Source organism: Nilaparvata lugens, chromosome 1 (assembly GCF_014356525.2).
Source record: "Nilaparvata lugens isolate BPH chromosome 1, ASM1435652v1, whole genome shotgun sequence".
Classification (NCBI taxonomy): domain Eukaryota; kingdom Metazoa; phylum Arthropoda; class Insecta; order Hemiptera; family Delphacidae; genus Nilaparvata; species Nilaparvata lugens.
Genome location: NC_052504.1, coordinates 13,922,584 through 13,950,516, shown reverse-complemented (window position 1 = coordinate 13,950,516; position 27,933 = coordinate 13,922,584). Strand labels below are relative to the sequence as shown.

The 27,933-nt window shown below is 35.1% G+C and overlaps 1 protein-coding gene across 1 annotated transcript in view; it reads left to right on the top strand.

Annotated features, from left to right (window-relative positions):
• Positions 1-978: 978 nt before the first annotated feature.
• Positions 979-27,933, top strand: part of LOC111044427 (inhibitor of Bruton tyrosine kinase) — a 38,416-nt gene continuing 11,461 nt past the window's right edge. The window contains exons 1-16 of the mRNA XM_039419881.1: positions 979-1,470; positions 4,527-4,712; positions 5,666-5,887; positions 7,945-8,151; positions 9,346-9,594; positions 11,077-11,213; positions 12,059-12,217; positions 13,229-13,362; positions 13,776-13,870; positions 15,145-15,261; positions 18,241-18,437; positions 19,395-19,496; positions 20,025-20,229; positions 22,232-22,355; positions 25,514-25,520; positions 27,145-27,336. Coding sequence (XP_039275815.1) covers positions 1,312-1,470; positions 4,527-4,712; positions 5,666-5,887; positions 7,945-8,151; positions 9,346-9,594; positions 11,077-11,213; positions 12,059-12,217; positions 13,229-13,362; positions 13,776-13,870; positions 15,145-15,261; positions 18,241-18,437; positions 19,395-19,496; positions 20,025-20,229; positions 22,232-22,355; positions 25,514-25,520; positions 27,145-27,336 — 2,492 coding nt within the window. The 5' untranslated portion in view covers positions 979-1,311. The remainder of the gene's footprint in view (positions 1,471-4,526; positions 4,713-5,665; positions 5,888-7,944; positions 8,152-9,345; positions 9,595-11,076; positions 11,214-12,058; positions 12,218-13,228; positions 13,363-13,775; positions 13,871-15,144; positions 15,262-18,240; positions 18,438-19,394; positions 19,497-20,024; positions 20,230-22,231; positions 22,356-25,513; positions 25,521-27,144; positions 27,337-27,933) is intronic.

Sequence of the window (27,933 nt, the reverse complement as noted above, 5' to 3'; positions counted from 1 at the left end):
CATTTCTCTTTATGTTTATATGTTCTGCATTTACAGCGAAATGCAATAGATTTTCATGCAATTTGACAGGTATGTTCCTTTTTAAATTGCGCGTCGACTTATATGTGAGGTTTTTGGAAATTTTGCATTTGAAGGATAATATAAAAGGAAATAGGAGCCTCCTTCATACGTCAATATCAGAGTGAAAATCAGACTATAGAATAATTATTCATCATAAATCAGCTGTCGAGTTGACTATAAATCGCATGCAATTCAATATCTCAATGTAACTTGGTAAAAAATTAGCAGTTGTGTAGACTATAAATTGCATGTCTCATTGAATGCAATTTTTATGCACTATTAAATAGGATGGGAAGAACTTATAACAGCTCGTCTGGGCGCCTAGATGTCTTCTGGTTTTCTCGCGCTAAATTCCCGAAAGCGTTATATGATAATTAAATCTTGTGTAAGCATGATCTGATCAAATAAATAGTTAGTGAATCAGTGTGGATGTGCTTATGGTTTGGGACGTCGTTATTACTGCGCGAGGTCTACTGTTCACAGAGCTATAGTGAGGTCCACGTTATAATGGCAGTGGATAAAGATAAGAGAACAACGTTGTCGATTCCCTGCCTTAATTAATTATATTTCTGCATTGTCAAAAACAGATTTGGCATTGTTGCGCAGCTAGAAAAGGATAGTACTACCTGCTTTGTCGAATGATAGACAAGAATAGCAACATCAAAGTTAATCAAATACTGTCATTATAACGTGGACCTCACTATACTAGTTTACATCCTCCTGAAATAGACACAATCTGAAGGGTCGCATGAATTGGGAATATCTGGAACTCAAAACATCTCGTGGCCCCAATCTGAAAGTTTTCTATCCGATGATGACGTAATGATTCGGCGATTTGGCAGTAGATGTTGGCTTCAGAGGCTAGACTTCCCAGTGTGTCTATTCTATAACTGGTCTAAGATTGCAACAGCTGTTTTATTTTTGTTTTGTTTGTCTCTTTTGTTTCGTTTGTTGAGTTGGAACTTGGATATTGGATTGGATTGGAAGCTGCTGAGCTGTGGCATTTAGAGGTTAACAAAATTGTCATAATGATTCCTCAATATTTTTGTTTTGTGATGCGTTTAATTGTGACAGACTCTATTGTTTTCTATTCACGTGAAGTTTCTCCTGAATTTTCTTCGTAGCGTAGATTTGAAAACCTCCATCATGGCGTGACAAAATTTGGTGAAAAATGGCTTTTATTTAGACTTTCAAAATTTTAGGTTAAGCCGTTTTCATCGTACCAAATCAACTTGAAATAATATTTTCATAATGCCTCAAGGTAATCATTTGCTGCCAAAACCGGATTGCACAAATGCATGTCAATCGCTAATCCATGGTTCTACAATTAATGCTGTGATAACCAAACGAGCTGTCACTGACAAGCAATTGGCATCTTACATCAGCAGTTTGTGCTGCAATTTTAGTCGAGTGAGTACCGTAATATTTTATTCTATTTCATGTCAATTTTTCAAATATTCATACCTTTTTATTTCATGTTGTAAACAAATGTCAGTGATAGTAATAATATGGTGATATGGCAAAAGTCAATACCGGTATCACTCTTCTATTGGATTACTTGGATCAAAATTTTTTTTATGTGAAGGATCAACGTCAAGAGTATGGGGACAAGAGGGCCTCTCAGGAAAGTTTGAGACAGGTGCAGGTGTGAAACAGGGCTGTTTGTTGAGCCCCCTACTATTCTCATTGTTTATTAATGATCTGGAGGAGTATTTAGATGGAGGAATCAGTGTGGGTGGCATTTGCATTAAACTCTTAGCTTACGCTGATGATATTGTTCTTCTGGCCCCAGATAGAGTATCAATGAGAAGGATGATAGCCAACCTGGAAACATATTGTGAGAGGTGGAATCTTCAGATGAATCTTCAGTAGTCCGAAATCATGATATTTAAAAGAGGTGGTAGGATTAGTAGGCATGATGCTTGGAGATATAATAATGAGCCAATCAAAGTTGTTGGAAGCTATAAGTACTTAGGTGTGAATTTGTCATCTCAACTCTCATTGAGTCGGCACTTTAAGGAGAAAGCCTCTGCTGCAAAAATTTCTTTGAACGTGTTTAACGGGCTCCTAGCACAGAATAATATACAATTCAAGCAGAAACTTGATGTTTTTGAAGCTGTATCAAGATCCATCATATGCTATGGAGCACAAGTTTGGGGAGGAAGGATGGTTGATGTGATGGAAAAAGTGCAACGGCTCTTCCTGAAAAAAGTCTTCAACCTGCCATTGTGGGCCCCTGACTATTGTTTATTCCTTGAAACTGGAGTTAGCCCACTGCTAGTCCACACTTTGAAGCTGCATCTCAAGTACGTACACCGATGTCTGAGCCTACCCGATCACAGATACCCCTGCATACTAATGAAGAAGGTGATAGAGAAGAAGATCTTCATATATAACGACTGGCTGGAGCTACAAACTGTCTTCGGCATCCCTGCTTCTAGCATTCCATCGTGCAACGTGCTGGCGGTGGTGAACAGGGTCAAGGAGGGGCTCAGCGAGAGCTTCGGAAGGAGAAGGATGCGCAGCCAGAGATGTTCAATCTACCCTGAATTGGCAAACTTCACGGATTACATTCATCATCAGGGTGACTTCACACTGGTGAAGTGGTTCCTGAGGGCTAGAACTGAGCTCATCCGACTGAACAAATACTCGTTTAGCCAGGCAGTGAAGATTTGTTCATTATGCAACATGAAAGAAGAAGAAGACGTACCACACTTCATTGCAAGATGTCCCATCCTTTCTGAAATCCGGAGAAGACAACTGAACAACAGTATCCTCACAACTCAGGAGCTGAGGTTAAGACTAAACGGGCAGGACTGGGAAGCTGTAGGCCGGTACTGCAAAGAAGCGTGGCAGTACAGATACTCTCTTGTGCAGGAATACAACTTTTGAAAAAAAACACATTAATATTGTATAATTGAAAAAAAAGTTAATTTATTGCATGTATGTCAATTCCAATAACTCCTCCTGACGGCACTTTGCCATGGAGATCTGCCGACAATCAAATATACAATAATATTATGTAATGATTTCTTTGAAATGTTCAATAAAGGCCTTTATTTATTTTATTTTATTTAATTTTTTTTGATGACTACAAATGCATTGGGCTTACTTTTTAGCCTTGAGATTAAGAAAAGGATCTAGTCATAAAGAAAATGCTTCAGTCTGCTTATTGTATACTCTTTATATGGAGTACAGATAGTCTGCATCCTTTTACCTTTGTAAGCCAGTAGAATAGAATAGATTTTATTCCTTTAAGCATATAGATTACACAATCGGAAACGTCACAATGTTCAAAACATACAATAATAAAAAAACAATCAAAAACAATGACTATCATATCAGTATGAAGAAGAAGTGTCCCTCTTCCTCCTCCCTATAAGGCTGCATAATATCGAAGACAACTGATACAAGTTACTGCTATCTTTTCTCTATGATAATATCAAACCCTTCAACGTCATTGCCCCTTAAGCTCCCCGACCCGTTTTAAATTTCTGGGTTGTTGTAGAGATCTCTTGAAAAGTAATTAGCTTGATTAATAACATCTCTTCGTGGTTTTCACATCGGATCTTTTCTCCTAGAAATTGTGTATAGATGGCAATTCACTATCCGATATTTTGTCCACTATAAATTCGACGTCGGACCGTGATTGGGGTTTTTGTGGGCATGGCAAATGCTGCCAGAGTCTCACAAGTCTTGTGAACTGTTCACCTGACTTGACCGAACTCGCAAGGTCAGCTGCCTAGTCAGGATCGATTTGGAACGTGAGTGCGGATGTTGGAATAACCAGCCAGAGCGTGAATAGATCCAACGAAGTTGGACCAAATAGTCGGATAGTGAATGGTCCGCTTATGGCTTTGTCTCCTACATTTACTGAAACCCACGTTTCAGTACCGTATAGCTCACGTAGTCTTATGCAAACATATATAGTAAGGTTCACGTTATAATGGCAGTGGAGAAAAATAGGAGCACAACGTTGCCGATCTTCTGTCTTGTCGTGTGTATGTCTATCCAATCGGCTGTTTTGTTGCAAAGGTCCCCAACTGGCGATGACCGCGACGAAATATTTATTGAATTCTACAATTGGCGAAACTGAACCGTTTGTTGTCAGCAATTGAAAAGTTTGCTTGCAAATTGCTGAATAGGACTTGTTGGAAATAATTTGATAAGCAATCTCGTTTAAAATAATTATATTTTATTAAGCAAGAATTTATATTTTTCAATAATTTTATAATGAATTAAGATGAAATATTTTGTTAATAAATTATTAATTCTACATTGTTAAAAGACGATCTGGCAACATAGTAATGCGAAAAAGAGATAGCGCTTTCCGCTTTGTCGAATGATAGACAAGGATAGCAATACCATTGCTAATCAAACACTGACCTTATAACGTGGACCTCACTATAGTTGTCTTGAATTTCTGTACTGTACTAAGTTTTATATATTTGTGTGATTTGCTAAAGGTGCGAGATGAGACGGGAAGGACTGCACTTCACATGGCAGCCTCGTGCGGCAGACTGGGTCTGTGCCGGTGGCTGGTCAAGTACTGCCAAGCTGATCTGAACGCTCGTGACAAGGAGAACGCAGCAACGCCTCTGCATCGCAGCATTTTCTATGGACAGATCCATGTGGCTGTCTTCCTCATCAAGGTATATTGTACAAACTCTTCCAGTGAAACGTGAATATTTCAATAAGTGATTAATTATTCAAGAAAAACAAAAATTGTTTTGAACTACTTAATACTTGACCTAGTATTAAAAATTCATGCTCTTAGTGTATGCATAGATTCGATAAACCTACTCAAATAACTACTCGGTTCTTTTAATCTCTATGATTCCATTTTGAAATTCTATACTTGAACAAAGCAGGATGTAAAATTTATGCACTTGTGTAGATTTGTTTCTCAAACTCATATATGATTGTAGGTTTTGTAAATCTCGATCTATTATTCTAGCTTAGGGCTGATCACTAACAATAGGACATGCATGATAAGCATGTGTGTACATGCATATTTATTATTCTCACACACATGCTCATCTTGCATGTTTTGTCATCAGCAAGAGGTTTTCAACATAGAATCATAGAGAAACAATAGCGTAAGTAGATAACCCATGGTATAGGGCGTTTATGTCGCAACTTTTACTGTTATCTCAAGTCGATTATCGGCGATTTTTACTGTTTTGACCGGGTAAGAGTGTATGAACGACACAATATGAGAGACTACCAGCGTTATAAAGCTTCACGCGAAAGAACTACGTGGAATATCAGCTTGAGATAACAGTAAAAGTTGCGACATAAACGCCCTATACCATGGGTTATCTACTTACGCTATTGATTCTCTATGATAGAATGTACAACCCCAATAACAATAAATAAACCACTGGAAAATTAAAAATTATAATGATACAAAAATAATTTAACCTAAAAAAATAAACGACAAAAAATCAAAGAAATAAAAACCTAACCTTGAAAACTTTTGCTAAAACCCTTTTGCTGTCATGACACAGCAATTTATGACGATATTTGTACATAGGCTACATGTTCACCATGTATGTTCTATCATTAGTGGTCAGCCCGAAATGATGCACTCGTGTGGTTGCAGGTTGGTGCAAGCACCTCACTGTTCGATGAAGATGACCTGTTGTGCTTTGATGTGGTGAATAGCGGTAGGGTTGTGGGGCCTGGGGGCGGAGGAAGTGGGAGCGGTCAGGCGTATGTGTGGGGCGGCAACAGCAACTACACGCATGGCTCGGGAAGCCAGCAGGCGCGAGCCAATCCTGAGCTTGTTGACTACTTTCGCCGAAATAATATCGCCATCAGTCAGGTTGGTCACTTGCTTAATCTCAACTTCTTCACACTCTTGTCACTTGTGTTTGGTTTTTCTTCAAACAGAAAAAACTGTGTTTTATTATTCAGCCACAACTTAAGGTAAAAGTAGGCTAATCGATGGTACAGAACTGTAGAAGAATAATGGTTGGTTATTGGTTTCTACAGAGATCATCTCTTCTCATTCCGCATAATGTGACCTAAGTACTGTAACTTTTGAACAGTGTTCATGATTTCCGTTTCTTCATTGAAGCGACGCAGGACCTCTCCTTGGTTCCCACTGAGAGGTCCTGCGTCGCATGAATAAGGAAACGGAAATCATGAACACCGTAAAAAGTCGCAAGTTATAGTACTTAGGTCACATTATGCGGAATGAGAAGAGATACACACTGCTGCAGCAGATACTCCAAGGCGAAATTAACACCAAGTGAGGCCGAGGAAGGAGAAGAACATCATGGCTGGCAAACCTGAGGCACTGGTATGAAAAATCATCCGCAGAGCTGTTACGCATCGCAACCAACAAAGTCAACATTGCACTGATGGTCGCCAACATCCCGATAGGCACCCTAAGAAGAAGAAGAAATGGTAGTTTATCATAAAGAACCATTAGGGTGTGATCATATTGAATATGTGCAAGTGGACGCTTTGTTATGCATGACCAACCGTGCAGATGAAACTCAAAAGAGACACAAAAACTGGAAAGAACAACAGGAACACTTGCTAGTTGTGTTCAATGTGAGCAGCTACATGCAAGTCACAACGTGTTTCAATGGCACATTCCAGATTTTCGGCTCATGCATGATCTGACGTGTACTGGCACATATACGAATTCAATGTGATTTCACCCTAAGCCAGATCATTGTGATTTTTTTAAACTGAAAAATTATGTTTAATTCAGCACATCGTACTTAGGGAGGAAGTTTGATATTAATTCAGATGTACCTTTCTTGGATAATTATTCCCCAATATTGTTCAATTCATTTTCTGAACTATTGAATTTTAGGCTATGTTATCTAAGGCTATCAAGCTATAGACTTATCTGAACATTAACTTGATGTAATTTGCAAGTTGATTATAAGGCTAGTCGCATATTGAGACGCAACGCGACGTAACATGATGTGACCCGAGTCTTCTAGATGAATTAATATCATATATGGTCTTCTATAATATTATACATCAGAGAATTGACTTATACATGTACGTGATAGGGAATACACGAATGACGCATCATCACGTCTGAACTATTGAACTGATCAACTTAAAGTTTTGCAGAAAGATTCTTAACTAACCGAGGATGGTTCAAGGCATATTTTCAATTTAGATGGCTGTGTTTTAGTACAGTATGCGGCAAAAAGGAGTCAAATATGGAGAATCGGCAACCCTGTTTTCCCATATTTCTTTACTGCCATTATTACGTGGACCTCACTATATGGGCCCTTACCAGGATTTCCTATATACCGGACCTGCGCCTACAAAAAAAAAATGGCCGCCGTATGTGGTGGCCGGCATTGATATTTTAAACTGGAACTAGACGAACTCAGATTTTGACAAACTGAGACGCTCTCTAATAGCTGATTAGTGATTTTTTCTCAGTAGGAATTTCTATAAGGCCACCGCATAGGTGTTTACGGAGGTAGTGATACGGCGGCCATTTTCTTTTAGGCTCAGGTCCGATAGTATATAGGAGGTCCTGACCCTTACTCACGTTTGTTTTCAAGTCACCAGCTGATTTAATTCAGTTGAAGCTCTTACTGTGAAACAGTCTAGAGTATGATAATAAAATATTCACTTTTATTTTTAGGACAACTGATTATTGAAACACAATAAAAATTATCAAGTAACATTCATTTTATTACTACACAACCAGTTTTAACTCTCCAAGAGCCATTTTCAAGTGTAAGTGTATTTACACTTGAAAATTACCCTTGAAGAGTTGAAACTAGTAGCTGTGTTGTAATAAAATAAAGTGAACTTGACAATTTTTATTGTGTGTTTCAATGATGATACAAATATGATAGAATTCCTCACTATTAAGCAATATTGATGACGTTGCAGATCTGTATGGACAAGTTCCACACAGTGTTCCGGAGCGAGGAGGGGCGCTTATGGGCGTGCGGACACGGACAGGGGGGTCGCCTGGGCGTCGACTCGGAGGCCACCTTCATCATCCCCCAGCCAATGCGCATGCGCAGTCCCCCCGACCCTATCACCTTCGTCGCCATCGGTCGCGATCACACCGTACTACTCACCGAAAACGGAGCTGTAAGTCACGCTATTATCAACTATTTATTTGTAATGTGAGATTGTAACTTTGAACCTATCATAGACATTTATTTTTTATGTGAATTTGTGTTTAAGAATGATTTTTATTCATTTTGGACTTAATCAAATGAAAAATCAGAAGGTTAAAGTTGAGGTGAAAATTTTTAATGATAAAACTTCTATCCATGGTATAATAAATTTATAATAATAATACTGAGGGTGATGCCCACATAAGCTCTTAGGCTTGTGCGTGGGTAATGAGTGAAAGGGATAATGATGAGAGATGACGTCTATTGTTTAGGTAGACGGGACCGACGGCTTATCGTCTCCTCTGAAAGACTACAGGCTAATAATTTGTTCTGTCGGTCTCATTAAATGTGATCAATGGCTCATTTTGGGACCAGATATAATTTCAACTACCATAATCATTGAAAATCGAAAGTTCCTTAAGAAAGTAAGAATTATAATAGATCTCATACATTACTTTTGAATAATCTTTTCAATTGGGACTTTTAGCATAATTCGGACGAAGAACTGATCGAGTCTCTTGATTCGTATATATTGATTGAATAGATTGTATTATTTGCAGTCTCTTATGTATCTTTATGTTCCTTCTAAATTCAAGCTTCTGTAAAATAATAAATTTACCTCCACTACAAATTATTTCTATAGTCTGTGCAAATCTTAGATTAGAGCATTTCTCTTATAGAGTGCAGTGCTAACAGAATTCACAGAATCCAGAGAGCCTGTGAGCTAATTGTGTGAGAGAAAGAGCAAAAAAAGAGGCTTATTGATATAATCAGCATAAAAACGGCAACAGTGTGCTCCTATTCCTATTATTATGTTGAAATAACATTGGCTATAAATACCCGTGCTGCAGACTAAGGTTTTCACGGACTATTGCTACAAGCTTTCAAGGTTTCTTGTGTCAAGTTTCTGTGAATTGAAGTATTAATGCTAATTAGATAAATAAATAATCATTTTATTTGTTCACTACCTATTAATGCTAATTATAAAAATGATTAGGAGAGACAAGGTACCTAGAATAGAATAGAATACCAATGTATTCTAGGTACACTGAGGAGAAATGAAATAAGGCTATAACCTTGAGATAGTATATTAATATTTAACATTTACTGATTTACTACAAATAATTGTTACTTTTAATAACAATACAATCTGTTTCTATGACAGGTATTGACGTGCGGTTTGAACACTCATCATCAGCTGGGTCATTCGCCTCCGCCAGCCAAGCTCCTCGTTCCACGGCCAATCCATCTGCGCAGTCTGAGGGTGTCCAATGTGATTGGGGTCTCGGCGGCTCGCTTCCACTCTGTCTTCTGGACCAAGGATGCCGTCTGCACTTTCGGCCTGCACGCCGGTCAACTGGGTCATCCGAACCTCGAAGAGTCGAAAGAGTTGACAGTTATTGTTCCACGTGTGGTAAGTGATCGAAATTGGATCTTAATAATTATTATCAAACGAAAATCCCAATATTAAATGCTGTAAATCACCCCATAGATTAAATCAGATCAGATGCAAATTACCAACTGTAGAAATTGGATCTGTTATTGTATTCATGACCATGGAAATAAAATTCCTTATTTAAGGTTCCATTGGGAGTTCCTCAGATCTGCTAGTTCTCAAATTGTCTAGTGTATGAAATAAGATGAACATAACCTTAAAGATTCTATTAAATTACGTTTTAAATACAAAAGAAAAGGTTAGAGAGATTAGGTTTTGGTTTTCAAGTGGCAATATGTTAATAATTTTTTGAACATTTTTGATAATTTTAGGTAATAAACACGAATAACGAACAGGTGAAATACTTGCACATTTGCAACACCAGACAATATGAAAGACTTTTCAATCAAGGAATAAGTGAAATTAACGTTGTGAAGTCAGCAACTGATTAGCATTGGTTTACTATCCTTGTCTGTCTTTAGACAAATCATAATATCCCTATACTCTTCTAGCTCCGCACCTTTGCCAAATCCGTTGGAGGCTATGGATAAATATAATAATTAATTAACTAATACGATAATACTATACTGATTAAATTTCAATCACGAAAATGCATTATTAAATCATTATATATATATATATATATATATATTATATATATATATATATATATATATATATTCTTGGTGGATATAATGTATTAAGGTGTAGCCTAATTAATCATCATTAAGAAGAAGCAACAATTTATACTATATCAGATGTACCGGGATGACTTGAATCACAGCTATCTACTATTGAAGGCCGTGGAAAAAGAAATTTGTCAACTTTTTGCAACGCTCCTTACCACTAGACCAACCCGGCCGGCCACTACAGGGTCAGTCATATTGAACTTTCAGGTTTTGGAAGGGCCTTGAACGAAGAAGGGAAGGAGCAGAAGGGTGGGGATGGTGTCATTAGACGCGTCATGACATGCAGTTTTAGTGTGAGCAATGGCTTGTTTGGGACAACATCGTGCATTCGTAGTTGAAGAGTTTATTAAAAACGGCGGCTCCGTGATCACAACACAGCGTGTGTTCCGTTTAAATGTATAACTTCCTTTCATTTCCACTCCTTCATAACCTTTATGTCACTACAGGCACTCATTCATAAACCTCATTTTTTATTTATTTATACATTGAGAATACATTGTCAATACATTGACAATATAATTCTCAACTATAAATAATTGGGAAAGGAACAACAGGCTTTAAGCCCAAAACTCTTCCTTTCCCAAATTCACTGCTCTGGAGAGGTATTTCTCATATTATTTGTAATCCATTGACCATTATAAGACATATGAAGCCTGAGCCTGAATTTATGATCTAAAGAGTTTCACACCAAAGTTGTACCAGCATCGTAAAACATCAATCTTCTATTCTTATCTAGTTATTAAAATAATTGATATCAATGTGATAATTACAGGTTCCATGTTTGGATAAGGATGTGACAGTGAAGTGTGCGGCAGCAAGTGATGGAGCCACGGTTGTCGTTGGAGAGAGAGGGCTGATCAATATCATTTACGTGCTGCATCGTTATCAAACTAAACGATTAGTGTCCAAGTAAGTCAAGCATTCCATTCACGTGTTCCTTCTAATAATTGCTCTCACTATAGCCCGTGCAAACCTTGGTTTGCAGCACTGAGCTATATGACCAATCCTTTTTCAATAGAATAATAGGAGCATACGATTGCCTTTTTTATGCTGATTCTACCAAAAAGACCTACACTCTCTTTTTTGGCCTACGCTCTGTTCACACAATTATTTCACAGGCTCTCTGAATTCTGTGAAATCTGGCAGCTCTGTAGTCCATAAGACAAATGCTGCAAGCTAGGTTTGTAAAAACTATAGTATTCTTTTAAATGAAAGGTTCTCTTACTTTTTCTGCTCAAGTTGACTCTCTATTTAACCTCAGAATAAAGGAAAAGATGTAACATAAATTAACTTATTATAGGCATTTGAATTGTTTGATAATTTTTCATTCTTAAATTATAAATATTTAGAAATTTGAGTTTGAACCAACAAAGAATAACTATAAAAAATGCAATAATCAAGTATTTGTAGAGCCGTAATTGTTAAGTTTTAGCTTTAATCACTGATACATTAATTATTGAAATACTGGTCGGCTAAACAGTTGAACTGATTGAACGGATGGCGGTTCAAGAGCGGCTTGAGATTTAAGAAGTTTTTAGCCTTATTTAAAAGAGACAAACCTGGATTTCTCTGTTCAAGAAATTTATAAGATTTGAGTGTCGCATTTATGTTCAGATTTCCATGCTTTTTTTGTTATTTTAATGAAGCAGAAAATAAAGCTTTGAATATTGATAAAAAATATTTTTTACAGAGTAATGATGTTTTTCTGTAGAATTAAAAAATCTATTTTCTATTTCCTTTTTTTTCTATTTCAGACTGTCCATAGAAAGAGTTTGCGTAGTTGGCGGCACTCTGAATGCTCGTTCTGATACAAAGTCTCTAATAGAGCAAGGCGGAGAAACGTTGAAATTATTGACTCTAACTTCAGATGGCAAGATTCATGTATGGCAGGAAACATCAACACAGCTCGAACAGTAATATTAGCCTTTCAATACATAATTATTTAATATTTATTGTATGTTTATTCAAACCTTACTTACGGTATCAAAATTCAAGTTACATGGTAAATTCCATGTTCTATATGACTATATAATTTATGTTTCGTTGATGATCCATTACAGAATGATGTTATATATTTACACCAATATAATGTAACAAAAGCACTCTCTTTTAAGCAACATGATGTCTTTGAAAAAATGCTATTCAAATCTATTCTATCAACGTTGGAAAAGTAAATGTTACATCAACTCAGCTTAAATACAGTTATGTACAGATTGCTGTTCACACAGTTTCTATAGACCTAGGGCCGTTTGCACAGTAACAGTTGAAAGTAAATTTTATTTTAAACTGGATTAAATCCGTATCAAGTCTCGTTTGTTATAATATGATTCATTTTGAGTTTAAGCCACCAGCTGATTAAATTCAGCTTTGACTGTGCAAACGGCCTTTAAAGTATAATTTATACCAAGATTTATTAAATTTTCTAATAGTAATTGAATCTACACTCAAATTGAATCACACGTCTTTTGATGCGTTTTGTGAACAATGCATAATCCCAAATCGTTGCTGATGAGTTGTTGATTTGTTGAGAAGTGAATCAATTTGAAAGTTCAAAAATAATCTGCATGCGTTTTGTTTCATGTATTTGATTCATCGTTATTTCATCTCGAAAAAGTGTGGTCATTCATTGAATACCGTAATTGATAATTTACTATGCTTCACAGTTATGAAACTCATTTCAAATTAATTTCATTTTATACAAAAAACCTGTCTCTTATTTTCTCAATATTTTCTTTGAACGAAAACTTGTTAAGTTCTGTAGCCTATAGAAATAAATTTAGCTGTACAAATATTGTTATAAGTCTATTCCTCACTGCAATTTATAATCTCTGTATCACGATAGTTTTAATACTTCATAAAAAGGATAAACTATAATATAAAGTTCCGGTTATATACTTGGATTTATATGTGTTTTTTTCCTATAGGTGCACATTCAATCTCCAAAGACGACTAATTATAAAAGATGTTTGTCTATCACGTAATATAATTTTATTTTCTACGGACGATGGAAACGGCTTTATCGGAAATTTTACCACAAATAACAAATTGAAAGGTTCAGGTAATTACAATTTTGAATGTCTCATTAACAGCATATCGATGTTTTTTATAGGATACTAATTTACTTTAGTAAATTTTGAGTTGTATTGTGACATAAAAAACTAATTGTTGAAAATTGAATCGCACTATTCTTTCAATAGTTACTTTGGAACATAGCACAACTTCCTGAAATATACTATAGTCATACTTGAGGAGCAGCTTCATCATCAAAATTCATTGTTCACCCCTAGAACGAACCAATGAAGAAGTTTTTTATTTAGACGCTGTTCAAAATGGTTTTGTTTAGACGCTGTTTTGTTTTTTATTTCTGCTATTTCTTATAATATAGTATTAGTTATTTTTATTCTATTTCGTATGAATCCGTATATATTTCATACAATTTGAATTTGAAAACTGCCTTTTTTTTGTTTACAGATACACCCTATATTGAAATACAACGTCTACCACATCTTCATAGAACCACCTCGATCACTTGTGACCCAAAAGGCCGCAATTTTGCTGCTGTTCAGGTGAACAATTGATTTATAGAAACATTTCATAAGAACATGAACATGTATTCATGGATAGGGTAAGTAATCGAATGATGAGTTCGAGATAAAAATGATTCTACAATTCTCATCTTCACCAAAAATGAATAAAATAGATATGTATAGGTAGTGCTTATTTCGAAAATACACCAATTTTTTATTGAATTTTAATACAATTTATTGAAATATTATATACAATTAATCTTATTTTATTTCACAGTCCTCATGAGAATAAAAATACTCAGTGAACTTCTTCTTAATATAATACCTTTGAATTCAGCTTACCTATGGTCGCTATTGAGGTTGTCATATAATGAATTCCCTTTATAATGTATCTATTCTAAATCCCATTGAAAGCACATAACACTATGTAAAACTCACGACCCCTGTATCAAATTAAGTAGTGCTTCTAACCTTTCAATACTCTTATTTCTCACACTAACCCCCAGATGAAACGAATATTTGAAGAAAAGGACCACTACATAGCATATTTGACCCCTTCATATTTCTCAAGCTACATACCTCATTCAATTAATATGAATATTGTACTTAAGTTGACTAGACAATAGTTGGGACAGGAGCAACATCAATATCACTCGCAGGTACCAGCATTAATGTTAATTTTGAGGTAACAAAAATAAAATTACTGTTTAAATTAACAGTATTGCATCAATTTGTATTCAGCTTTGAATTTTTTGTATATTTACTAAGCTGTAATTTTCTAATATAACACAAAAATTCAATGTAGTGAGAGTAATTACTCTATTCCAGTACTTGACTATTCTTTACTTGGTGGAATTTTCAAATTATTGAGAGCACCTATTTAGCAATTATTTATCACTCGATATTACGAATTTTGTTTTTAAAAATTCTCAGATGCAATGAGTTACTCCATAGCCACCTCTAATACCTCTAATCTCCTGGTTACTCTCTTTGTGCTCTTAGCTAAATTATATCAAGATTCGAATCACAACACAATCTCAGTCTGTAGACTATTCAAAAATATTTCATCCATACTATTTATTTGTAAAGCTTTTGTAGATTGCAGTTTTTTTCAATGCATAAAACTTCATTGTTTTAATTGTTAAAATATTCTAATTTGTATTGTAATTGTTTTTTTACGAATAAACTTTGATTTGATTTGATTATCAGTTAGTAGTGAGTACCTTACAGGGAGGACCCACCTAGCCTGATACATATTTAAGCCTTCAAGCGGTTTTTATTACATCATCCATTGTATGTGAATTTTTTTTCAGATACACCCAAGGTCTCTGATCACCCCGCAAGTTAGTGAAAGAGAACTTAGTCATGACTTGGCATCTTTACTGGTGGACGCGTCTGAGACTGATTCTTTACACGACATTACATTCGAGGTAATGTCTATAATACATCTTTTGGGAAGAGTTAATACCACTACAAAAGTGTTTTCAATCACTGATACAATTTAATGTAATGAGCAATCCAATGAAAATGGGGGAGATTCATTCTTCCGCAATATGTTCATAAATGAATACACTTAGGCTAGCCCAATGTACCTACACTACAGTTATTCTAGATACATTGAGCTAGCCGCTTATGTAGCATTTCATCGTACATTTACTAGATTCATTCTTCCGCAATATGTTCATAAATGAATACACTTAGGCTAGCCCAATGTACCTACACTACAGTTATTCAAAAATATGCCGGATGAATTAACGGAGAAAGTTTGTCGTTTATTTGATCACATATTGCAGAATGCGGTTGTACCGGCAAACTTCAGAGAGGCTGTAATATTCCCCATTCATAAAAAAGGTGACACTTCAAAGGTTCAAAATTATAGGGGGATATCATTTGTTAATGCTTTTGCGAAGTGGTTTGCTACAATTTTACTGGCTAGACTAGAAAAATGGGTTCAGTTAAATGATATTTTGTGTGAATACCAGGCTGGTTTTAGAAGGGGTTATTCTACACTCGATAATGTTTTCAATCTCTCTAGCATAATTAGTTTAAAATTGAGGAGGAGGGGTGGGAAGGTATATTGTTTCTTCGTGGATTTAAGGGCCGCGTTTGATAAGGTGGATCGAAATGCCCTTATCCATAAACTGTATGATTTGGGTGTGTCCAATCAGTTTATAAGTATAATTCAGCAATTGTACAAGTCTACAAAAGCTAGTATATGGTGTAGTACCGGTACGAAAATGACTAGTTATTTTGAGACACTTAGCGGTTTAAAGCAAGGATGCGTTTTATCCCCACTTCTGTTTTCTTTGTTTATAAACGATTTATGTGATAATATGGTGGAGGGAGTGTGGTTAGACGAGCTTAATGTGAAGGCCCTGCTGTACGCCGACGACCTGGTACTATTCGCCACAACGCCAAAAGCTTTACAAAGGATGATAGATAATTTGAGCGAATATTGCGATAGATGGGGATTAGAGATCAATACTGAGAAGTCTAAAATTATAGTATTCAGGAGAGGGGGTCGCTTGGCTAGTCATGAGAAATGGTTTTTGAATGGGAATAGTATTGAGGTGGTTAATAGGTATAAGTACCTGGGTGTCATACTCACGCCGAAGCTGTCGTTTTCAGAGCATGTGAAAGAACGTGTATCTGTCGCTAAGTTCGCAATTAATGGAGTCTGGAGACGTTTTATTGTAAAAAATGAGTTTGGAATGAAAGCGAAATGGAAGGTGTATGAAGCTGTAATGAAGGCGGTGGCGGTGTATGGTGCACAGGTATGGGGATACAGGAATTGTGACGTGCTGGAATCTTTACCTAGATTTTTCGCGAAAAAGATGCTATCATTGCCGCAATCAACACCCAACTATATATTGCAGATGGAACTTGACATGGAACCAGCATTTCCAAAAGTTTTTAGGATGCATGTTGAATATATGTTCAAGGCACTAAATATGGCTGGAAATAGATTGCCGAGGAAACTGGCTGAAAGAATAATAGAGCATAAGACTTCTTGGTTTAAGGAATGGATGCGTTTGGATGTGAAGTATGGATGTAGGTTGGCAGGATGTGTGATTGATAATAGGATTGAATGGAAGCGTGAGTTCGAATGTATGTATGAGAAAATGAAAGAGGAAAATGTTATGTGTAGTTTTCAGAGTGCGGCTTCGACACAATTTCATGATACTTATATCCTATTGGACAAGGAAAGAGGTAAAAGTTATTTGAATTTAAATTTGGATAAGAAGACAGTGGGTTTCATCTTCAAGGCACGTGGAGCTCTTTAAAATTTAAATTTTGGGCGCGGGAGGGAAGAATCTCAATGGCTCTGCTCTATGTGTAATTTGAGGCAAAGAGAAGACATAAAGCATTTCCTAGGAGTATGTCCTGTTTTAGTGGGGTTACGTAAAATGTTTCTGGGGAAGAATGTATTAAATGATATAGAGATGATGGAGTGGTTAAATGGAATAGAGTGGAGTCTCTTGGCGCGATATGTGGAAAGGGCAGTTAGTATTAGAAATGAAATGATTAGGGAGTTTAATTATTAAATATAAAAAGGAAAATTACTGAGGCATTATAGTAGTATTTATTTCATTTTGTTCAGCTTTATTGATTTATTTGTTCTTTATGTAGCAGGTTCTTTATTTATTCTATTTATTTTTTTCTTATTTATTCTATTTATTTTTTTTCTTTATTTGGTTTCCAATGATAATTGTTTTCACAAAATTTCGAATTTCTTTTGTTTTTGTAGAATAGGCCTACCAACTCTGGCAGACAACCTTTATGGTTATGTCAAGTTTTTTGTCTCATGTTTTTTATTTAGCACTATCATTATCTTAATTATATAATTTTTAATTGTTTATTTTGTAACATGATTGTAGTCTTATTATTTTTATTTATATTGAATAAAGGCATTTTCTATCTTCTATCTATCTATCATCGTACATTTTCGACCGAACAGTGTTATGTAACACACCTGCATGATCACACAAACTACTGCACACCTGTGTCGGGAGTGACTGCCGCTAACGTCCAGTTTGTCGACTGTACGGTGATACAGTACGTTAGTGACTGGCCTCACGTAGAGTAGTATAGAATGATTTTGCTTTTTTATTTGATAAAGTTTGGAAATCGATGTCCACCCTTGACCAGAAGAAGTTTGTGTGAATGGAATAAATTTCATCAAAAAGTATAAAAGTAAGTTGCATTTTTAAATTTCTTACAGATTGAAATCTCTTCCCAAGCAATTGGTTAGCTGTTTTTAATGAAGTTTGAATAAGTTGAAATTTGTGGGCCAGTCATTTTTTTACGTTATACCATGAGCATTAAGCTGTATAAATATTCTTCTTCTTCCTTCTTTTCACCTGTTTTCAAATTATGTTATTTTGTTCATTTCGTTCTTCTCTTCGTAGGTTGGCGGTGAGAGGTTCCCAGCACACAAATACATTCTGAGCTTGAATAGCTCCCTGGGCGAGAAAAATGAATGCCTGAAAGAGCATGGCTCTGTAGCCAAAGTGGACAACGTGCATCCTCTCATTTTTCATCAGCTGCTTCTCTTTATATATTCTGGAGACTGTGATCTCATCCATCCTGGACCATGTCGAATCAAGTAATTATATTCACTAATATTGTTTCCTCTTGAACAATACTGTTTATTCTTCAAATGCATTATCTAATAATAATATACCGAGTGTCACTCTATATTATACATGTAATGTTATTCCAGAACCTAGGTTCTGGAGAATCCTAACCTGCTTATCGTCCACGCTTACAGTTTTGTTATCATAGTGAATATTGTATTATTCCCAAGTATATAAGTGTTTCTCTAAAAATGTAATGTTATTATTCGTAATGAGTGGCCGTAGTCGAGTGGTTTATATGGTGGATTTGTAAACTAGAGACCCGTGCTCGAATCCCTACACGGGCAAGATATTTTTCTCGGGCCACTCCCGTTTTTTGGATGGACACGTGAAATCGTCGTTCCCGGCTGCCTAAAAGCAGTCGTTAAGTCATGTCAAAGGCTCTGAAATTTATCAGGTGGGACCTGAAAACTCTTGACACCTGACCTGAGCCAGACAGGTCTCTCGGCATTATTATTATTCGTTTATAGAATGTTGCTTATTCTATCACTGCATATTGAATCCTAGATGGTCGTTGTTTTTCTGATTTGATGTTCTTGAACAGCTCTTGAATAATGCTGGGTTCCAACATATTAGTATCAATGTACTTGTCCGGTGAAAATATTCTTACTATGAGCTCTAATGGGGCTATTACACTTAACCCGGCCGAGTGAGTAGGGTATGAATAGTCCCATAGTCCAATTAGAACTCATGCGATAAATATTTTCATTGTACCGGGCACTTGAACTGACTGACTGATATGTGGCAATTGGCCCTTAATAAATACACAGTTTTTTGAAGGGATAGTTTCAAGGAAGTTGGTTTCAAGAATTTATATAATTTACTTGAAATTTGCAAGTTATGTTTATTTTTCTAAACTCTGTATTTTATCATTGATTATGTTTTTTCGTGCTATATAATTGATTTGATTTTCTTTTGAAATTCAGGATAATGAATAACGCAAAGAGAGAGGATCCTATCAGACTTCTAGCTGCCGCAGCAACGGAATTTAAAGTCCATGCTCTCAACAAAATACTGCATTTATTAAGGTAGACTAGAATATTGTTATTCAATATAACAAAATATCTTGATTCATATTCTAGATTGCAATAATTAAGGATGTAAGTAATCCTTGTAGTATGATGTCCATAAAAGTTTATCTTGTGCAAGAATGATTAGATTAGATGATTAGATTATTATAAAACTATCAGTCTATGGTTGTTATATGATCATTCATATAATTCATTATTCAAGTTAGTCAAGACAAGACAAGACACGTTTAGTCTCAATACTTCACATAGTTGCTTATGAAGACATGTCTAATTGCAATGACTAATTGGTGTGTGTTGCTTCATAAGCAACTATGTGAAGTATTGTGACTAATTGTGACTAGTCTTGTCTTGTCTAACAGGTGTGTGCCTATCCTTATAAAGAATGTCTTCATTTCATTTCATCTTGTTTTTAATTTGAGATGAAATTAGTAAACATCTCTAATGGAAGGATTACTCAAAAAACAAAAAAGATTTTATTATGTAAAAACATTGCAACTTTTCCTTTTAAGTGTTGTGTTTTTGTAGGTATGACGGCAATAAAATTCTTATGAAGGAGGGTTTCAGCGATTTGAAGAAGTCAAAGCCATTTGCGCTAGATTACAACGCTCGTAAAGACCTTTATGACGTGGTAATTGCTGGCAATGATGGAGGGACCATTCAGGCGCACAAGTGCGTCCTGGCAGCGCGCCTAGAGTACTTCAGACATATGCTGTGTGGCGGTTGGGTCGAGGTACGTATCAACATAGAGAAAATATAGCATAAGAAGATGTCCCATGGTATAGGATGTTTATGTTCCAAATTTCAATGTTATTATTATTAGCGTATGGCTTGAATTGTGGGAAGTACAGTAGGAAGTTCCACTTCGCTGACATAACCACAATCTCCCATGACGGAAAACTGTGATAGATATTCTTGATTTTCACATAAATTTTATTTTCTTAAACTTTATTTGCATAAAGTTTCTTTTGATTTTAGAAAGCCAAACATACCAAACAAAACACCAAAATCACTAATCCACGTCCGGAATATTTGGAATCTTGAAAAATTCACAGCATTTAAGTCGATAATCCTAGTAGTTCTTTCTCATAGTCTCTCAAACTGTGCCGTTCTTACATTTCACTCCGACAAAACAGTAATAATCGACAGTAGTCTACAGTAATCGGCTTGAGTTGACAAAAACTCGGTTTCAAATTTGGAACATAAACGACCGATGCCATGGGATATCTTCTTATGCTCTTTACTCTATGGTATCAGTTATCTGCTATAGTGAAATTCACTTTAATTAGTCTATATTACCTATAATCAACAGCAAAGCTCTCAATTCAACCAATGCTGTTAGTATAAAGTACGGTAAGGCTCAACTCACACTGACGTGACTTGAGTCGAGAAGAGACTGCGACTCTAGTCTCTTCGCGACGCAGCATGTGTTTTCAAATGGTGATACTCGGACCAGTCGATTCTAGTCTCCGCGACCTCATGACTGTGAGACTTAGTCGAGCGGCAACTCGACATGTTGGTCGAGAAGCGACTTGAGTTGCGTAGTACCATGTATTTCTAATGAAAGTGAGGTTATGGTATATGAAAGTGATGTTTTATCATTTTAGATAAGACAATAATAAGAATTGGATAAAACGATTTCTTCATAATTATCATTATAAAATTTGTTACATGCGCAGTAGTGACGAATTGGATCTCATATTTTCAATAATGTGAGGTTTAAATGGAGTAGCATGGAACTAAAGTAGTGACAATTAGCAAGAAAGACGTAAGGTCGAGAGACTGTAGTATCTTCGACTGGAGTCGTACGATTTGAGTTGAAGTAGTGTGAGTTGAGTCTAGATCTTACCATAGTTTGTCTGCCAGATTAGGATATTGATGTACAGTTTGGTATGTGCTGCGATCTAAGATACTGCTACATAGAATTCGGCAGAGATGGGTACAATTTTTTGATAACAAATTTATACATTGTGACGATTGTATTGTTTGATCATAATTGTAGTAGGCCCCATCATAAACAATATAATAGTATCATTGTGCAAATAAACAAATTAATCTTGAATCTGTGATAGTATGAATCAATTATTACATAATCTCTAGACTGTTTTTCTTGAATTAGGGTTTAAAGCATTTTTGGGCTAATGCCTGTTGTTTTTACACGAATTTTATGTATTGTCTACGTATAAATAAATCGTAGATTGGATTTTAGAGTAGAAATCTCACCATCATTTGAATCCTTATCAATGGGATAATCAAGTAAGCTTATGATAGTTGAATAGCAAGGATTTTGGAGTAATCTCAACACCATTAAAATTCTTATCAATGGGATCATCATTAAACTTTGATAGTTGAAAGCAAGTCATTGATACTGAGTACCGGTACACTTTATTTTTTTCTATTGCGGAATGCGGATGAAGCAGCGTTTTGCTTGTCCTTAGGTGAAGGAATGAGTGCAAGGGTGGTTAATGAAATGATCCAACGTCCATGCTTACCAGCGGGATTCGAACTCACGATCAGGTAGTGTTAGCTGGCTGAAGGTTGTAACTTGTAACGCCTTTGTCCACTTGACCAACTTGGCCGGTTAAATCTAGGAATCAATCATTTTCCTTTCTAATTCCTAAAGATAGTTAGTCATTTGTTAAGATAAATAGAAGATAGAAGAACAACTTTTTAAAATTATCAATTTTAGGATCTAAGAATTCTATTATATTAAATATGTTATCTTTGTTTTTTAGGCATCTGTCAGCAGTCCTCTTTCGCTGCCTTTTAGCACAGCGATTCTCACAGATCTGATCTCTTTCCTTTACTCAGACTCCGAGAGTAGTCTCTCAACTCTGATGATTTGGAGCATGTGTGCAGGTGAGTTTCATTTAATAATCTATGTTCCCGAGCAAAATCTTGAAGGTTATTGGAGAAATCATTTTTTTAGAGTAATGGAATGTTAGGGGACCTACCTACCTACCTTCACTCCGGGTATCAATGTGTGAATAGACAGTTTACCCAAACTGTTTCGTTTTGTAGATTAACTACTGTTTCAGTGAACTGACTTGTTTTTGCAAATCTTTCGCATATTCATCTGTGGTCAATTTTTTTACTATATTTTTCGAGTATTAGCGTCAATCAATTGTTTTAATTAATAAACAATATATTTTTTTAATTCCTTCGTCCTGGAACCACCAGAAGAAGGGAGTTTATTACAGAAAATATAACAAACAAAAATGAAAAATACACTTATAAAAAGACATCTTACAAAAAAATTAAGAATAATAAACAAAGCAAGAATGAACAAATGATAAGAAAATTCCTTCTCAGTGGAAAATTTCAAAAAATTATAAACCAGACAAAATATAAAATTCTCCGAAACCTTCTGAAGAAGGTTTGACTGGAGGAGTCAAGTTTCACATCATATTTTCATAAGAAAAAAACATAGAAATAGTACATTGATATAATCAATCAGTGATCTCAAAATAATTATTTTCAATTCAAATCATATCAAAAGAGAATAGTTGTAAATCTTAAGTAGAAAATAAGTTATTGATGCATTGATAATAATTGATTTATCAGTTCGTGTAGCAATATGTAGTAATGAGTATAATAAAACAATGGGAATTCAGTTGTTGCTCATCACAAATAATAATGCACAAGAAAAATGTGGATAAAAAAAAGAAAGAAGAAAAAAAGATCATTCAAATTCACTCAAATTATTTAACAGAAAGTGTTTCATCTTATTTTTAAACAATTGAAATTCTATCCAGACCAATTAAATCATCTGGCAACTCATTGAATATAGTTGGTACAAGATGTGAACTAAGTTCACATTTACCTTGAAGGTTATTGTATTCGGGCACAATAAACCTCTTATATGCAGCACCTTGTCTTCGCTCATGCAAAATTCTACTGACGTTTTATAGTTATTAGAGATATAATTATTTAATAAGATATCATAATTATTTGAAAAGATCGTTTACAGGAAGAATGTTATATTTTTTGAACAAATTTGGTTTAGGGTAACTCTCTTGTTTTGAATGAATTATTTTCAGCAATGAATTTTGTAATCTCTTAACTCTATCAATTTCATAGCCATTACCCCAAACATTGACACCATATCTAACTAAGGATTCAGCTAGGGCTTTATAAATAACTATCAATGTCTTCTTTGAGACAGATCGCTGTAAGTTATATAAACCAAATAGACATGAGTGAAGACGCTGGCATACACTATCAATGTGTGGACCCAACTTTAAACAATCATCAATGAAAATACCAAGATACTTTTGAATTGTAACTTGTTTGACCTTTTCATTACAAGTACAAGGAGATCCAGAGTTATTTTCATGTAGACAATCTAAGGAATGCATAGTAATATTCGTGGACTTTGAGGTTTGACGTGGCGGTCTCATATCCATACAAGTAGTTTTTTTTTAAATTCAAAGTCAAGCTATTATCATGGATCCATCTTTGCATTCTGTCAAAGTCTCTTTGTAGCAATATTCTTGCTTCATCAAAACTTGTGTAGCTGGCTACCATAACTGTGTCATCAGCATACTGAAATATTTTAGTTTCCTTTGCAACACCAACCATTGTGATTACTGACACCAAATAAAGCAATGGTCCAAGATTGGAGCCTTGTGGCACACCAGAGGTGACAAATTCATGGCGACTGTAGGATTTTCCCACTTTAGCAGTAACCTTTCTGTTATCCAAATAATCTATTAACCAGTTAATACCTCGTCTTGACAAACCAATATCACTCATAGACTGTACAATTTTATGAAATGATAAAGTGTCAAATTCTTTCTTGAAATCAAGAAATAATATTAAAACATGGTAATTTTTATTTAATTTATTATCTATATAATTACATTATTGGGATAAAAGCTGACCAGTTGATTTGTCGCGTTGGAATCCAAATTGAGCTGAAGGGATTAAATTGTGATTTTCAAATGAGTAACTAATTCATTACAAATATACTTTTCAACTATCTTATCGATTGAAGAAAGTATTGAATTAGGCCGATAGTTAAACATTTCTGATCTGGATCCATTTTTGAAAATCGGTCTTATTATGGAAGTTTTCAATTCACTTTACCTTCCTCTAACGATAAATTGATTAGTCTTGTGATAATCGGTATGAACTTGATACTGTGATTTTTTATATCAGACATCAAAATATGATCAATCCCTGGAGATTTATAATACATTGTAAATTTTAAATTTTTTTTCTTATTTGGCTCCAAAGTTCTACAACCTGCTGCCCTTGGGAGATAAGGCAGTGCAAGATACGATCAAGGTTTTTGAGAGATGTCAGGAGATTTGTAATGGAATGTGAGAATATAGATACTTTTTTTAGAATTCTCATGTAGACTTGTATATAATGATATTGTACAATATACTTCGAAGCTAAAATTGATAAATCATCGATACTGTTATGTAATATGTGTCACTTCATATGCGACTGTCGGCCTCAGTAACAACATTTTAGCGCTATAGTTTTGTAATCAATTTTATATCACCATCTCAAACAGGTTTAGTACCTTGAGATGCAAATACTCAATTATTGGCATTGCATTTTATTTTGTAATAGGCCTAGTATTTACTCATGTTGTAAAATTTGTATTGCTTTTATTATGTATTTTTTAAGATGTTGTAATTTTATATTTCTGCCAATAAAACATTGTTGAAGATATTTCGGTTGCTAAGCCTTCGTTTTCAGTCAGCTAGACTCAATAATACAGTAATTACAGTAATACAAATTACAGTATATTTAATCCGTTTATAATAATTATACAGTAATAGATACAGTAGTAATAATACTTACGTTTGTAACGGGGTGGGAGGCCAGGGACTTTGTTAGCACCCTATTTTGTAACAAAGAAAAAGTATATAATAATTGCTTTTAAAATCTCTTCTTAACTATAAACTTGTTCAAATTATTTGAATCCACGGTTGGGAGCTTTGGATGGATTCGTTCATGCAAATGCCAAGATCTTCACTATTATTTAGCAACACCTGTTTTAGAAAACAAGTAACTTATCACGAGCTAGGAACGTAAAATAAAAGATTTTGTAGAAATGCTACTGATATTAATTTATTAGATATTATTATATTTGAAATTCTGTTACATCGAATTATAATATTCACTGTGATCAATCCGGTTATTTATTCAATTACTTGTTTTTTTCAAAATTACAACATAAGAAAAATTCAATTTCAAACAATATTTCTCAAATTTAGACTTTATGGCAATGATTCATGATTGGTATTTAGACAAGAATTTGCTAACTCACTCTACAATAAATTTAGGGCCTCGGTCAATTTGTCTGGTCAATCTATTTGAGCTTAATAAAATAATTTTGGCACTCACCATTGAATTGAAAATTTAACAAATAAATCGGCACTCACAATCACTCACACTTACATTTCAACTACGCTACTATATTTCAGACTACATGCTTTTAATTTATACAAAATAAAATAATAAGGAGATTTCTCATCTACTTAGGCCGAAGCCTAAATTAGAGACCGAGACTTGTTCTGCGACTACATCTTCTCGCGGTGACGACTCGATTACAACTGCCGCTCTTCCACTCAAATTTTCCGATTTGCAAGAAAACACGTGGAGCGCCCGGCCCAATAATTTCAGGTTAAAGTCGTGGGGTCACACGGTTCAAATACATTTCTAAATACGTTTGCATTAATTTCATTACGAAAATTCAAGCCAGTACTATGAAAATGCTAGAAGACTACAATAATTTGGATGGATAAGAAGCAAGTTAGCAAATTTTTTATGGCAACACAAAATTTAGGTGCTTACTTTGTGCATGAATAAATTATTCAATTATCAAGAACAAGGTTCATGTGAGTTCATATTGGAAAAAATTTAGTCCAATTTTGATCAGTTCAACAACCTGAAAGAAAGGCACAAAAAAACTACAATACAATATTCTCTCAATATTCCCCATATTACACGTTTCTCTATAGGGATACTGAAATTATTGAAGCAGAATGAAGGTTATCATGGCTTTAATGATTTGAAACTATAGTGAGGTCCACGTTATAATGGCAGTATTTGCTTAACATTGGTGTTGCTATCCTTGCCTACCATACAATGTAAAATATAATTAATGAACAAAATATTCAATCTCAATATATAGCAGATAGCGCTAACCTTTTCTAGCCCCCTAACGTTGCCAAATCATTTTTTAACAATGTAAAATATAATTAATGAACAAAATATTTAATCTCAATCATAAAAATGTATCATTAGATCATTCATAATAATCATAATATATCATTAGATATAATTATTTCACATTAAAATATAATTGATTATTTCAAACAAAGAATAAACAGTAAATATTACATAAGATAGACCGGTATCAGTTATCCTCTAAAGAAGGCAGTGGCAAGGCCGTTGCTTGCAGTGGCAAGCATAAACGGCAATGCTTTTCTCCTATCTTTCTTCACTGTCATTATAACGTGGGCCTCACTATAGTAGTGATTTAATAAAATAAAAAGGGTACTTGATAACTTTTATTGTGCTATACGTAATAATGTGCAGTATAAAAAAATGTTATATGAACGTAGTAGGCCTATAAGCGTGCGATTTAAGCAAATGAATTGAATGCAAATTATGTTGGACGTTGCAGTGTTCTAATCGTAGCCGACGAGCTGCTAGTGACTCGGCTGAAGGAGATGTGCGAGATGTCGTTGTCAGTTTGCTTGAACCTTAGGAACGCCGGCCTCCTCCTGCAGTTCTCCTCCACTTACAACGCGCTGCAGTTGCACAAGTGCTGCATGTCCTTCATTGCTTCCAACTTGGCCGCCGTACTCGAAATGAGGTCAGGCTCTTCAACAAAACATTCTTCAAGTTGACTTTGGATGTGTCATTCCACTATTTGAGGTTTCTCTCTTTATATAAGATTTTGAGCAAAACGTTATTGTTTAGTAGTTGTCAACAATATCCTTTCAAAAGAATTTCTAACAAACTTCATTATCCACCTTAGGAATAATAATGTGTTACATTACAGTTGTGTTGTGTGTAAAGTTATTGTATTTTTCCATAATGAAAAACACCAATGTACCTAGAATACAATGCACTCTAGGTACCTTGAAAAACACAAGTAGAAATTGTCAACCACTTTTATTATCATATGATACTATATAAACAGAACCTGGTTTCATAGCTAGCTTTATCAGCCACAATAGTTATTTGTGCAACTAGTGCGCAAAGTGACAGTTTGCTGCACCGAAAGAAACGTTTACGCCCGAGCCGTAGGCGAGGGCGGAATGGTTTCTTGAGTGCAGCAGAGGAACTTTGCGCACGTATTTCACATTAAGTTTTTCCTACAGTTACCATTGAATATGAAAAGTGGGTAATTATGGGTAAAATTGCCTGAAATGCATCTAATGTTTTTCTGTGTAATTTTATTATTGAT